This window comes from Sphaeroforma arctica (genome assembly GCF_001186125.1).
Source record: "Sphaeroforma arctica JP610 unplaced genomic scaffold supercont1.12524, whole genome shotgun sequence".
In the NCBI taxonomy this organism is placed as follows: Eukaryota; class Ichthyosporea; order Ichthyophonida; genus Sphaeroforma; species Sphaeroforma arctica.
Genome location: NW_014028034.1, coordinates 1 through 726, shown reverse-complemented (window position 1 = coordinate 726; position 726 = coordinate 1). Strand labels below are relative to the sequence as shown.

Here is a 726-nt window from a genome sequence, read left to right as displayed (position 1 = left end):
TATATATATACAAATACATATACATACATCATATATATATATATATATACGGAAATTCACTGACGTGGTTACATTCATATTTGGCATGGCACAGAGAAACAAGATCAAGACAGAAGACAATGCGTTGCCATAGCAAAGCGCTACACCAACACAGTGAAGCGATTAGCGCCCCAAACCTCCGGCGAGGGTAATGGTCCAGTCGCTAGCAACCCACTACTAAACCATTTGTTCTATTTTTAGATTCTACCTACCTGAGGGATGGCGACCGCCTTCATGGTGAAGCGGTTGATTCCTAAGCCCTGGTGTGTGTGGTTGATAAAGTCACTCGCGCCCAAACGCACATGGCGCAATTGACTGCAGAAGAAGTCGTCGCCGTTGGTGCGTAGCCAATTGAGTGTGGCCACAGATGTCTTACTCTGCGTACGAAAAGGAGGAGAGTATACGACATGTGTCAGAGAATATACGACAAAAGAAGAGTGGCCACAGATATCTTACTCTGCATACGACAGGGAGGAGATTATACGACATGTGTCACAAAATATACGACAAAGTGAGAGTGGCCACAGATGTCCTACTCTGCATACGACAGGAGGAGAGTATACATGTGTCAGTCACAGAATATACGACAAAAGAAGAGTGGCCACAGATGTCTTACTCTGCATACGACAGGGAGGAGAGTATACGACATGTGTCACAGAATATACGACAAAAGTAAGGAGTGGTCAC

General features: G+C 44.8%; 1 protein-coding gene across 1 annotated transcript; it reads right to left on the bottom strand.

The window, feature by feature from the left end:
- Positions 1-251: 251 nt before the first annotated feature.
- On the bottom strand, positions 252-416 carry SARC_17874 (hypothetical protein; the record flags this gene model as incomplete). Its single annotated transcript, XM_014288038.1, has 1 exon — positions 252-416. A coding segment is annotated over one exon (165 nt), but the record flags the coding sequence as incomplete, so codon positions are not given.
- Positions 417-726: the final 310 nt, after the last annotated feature.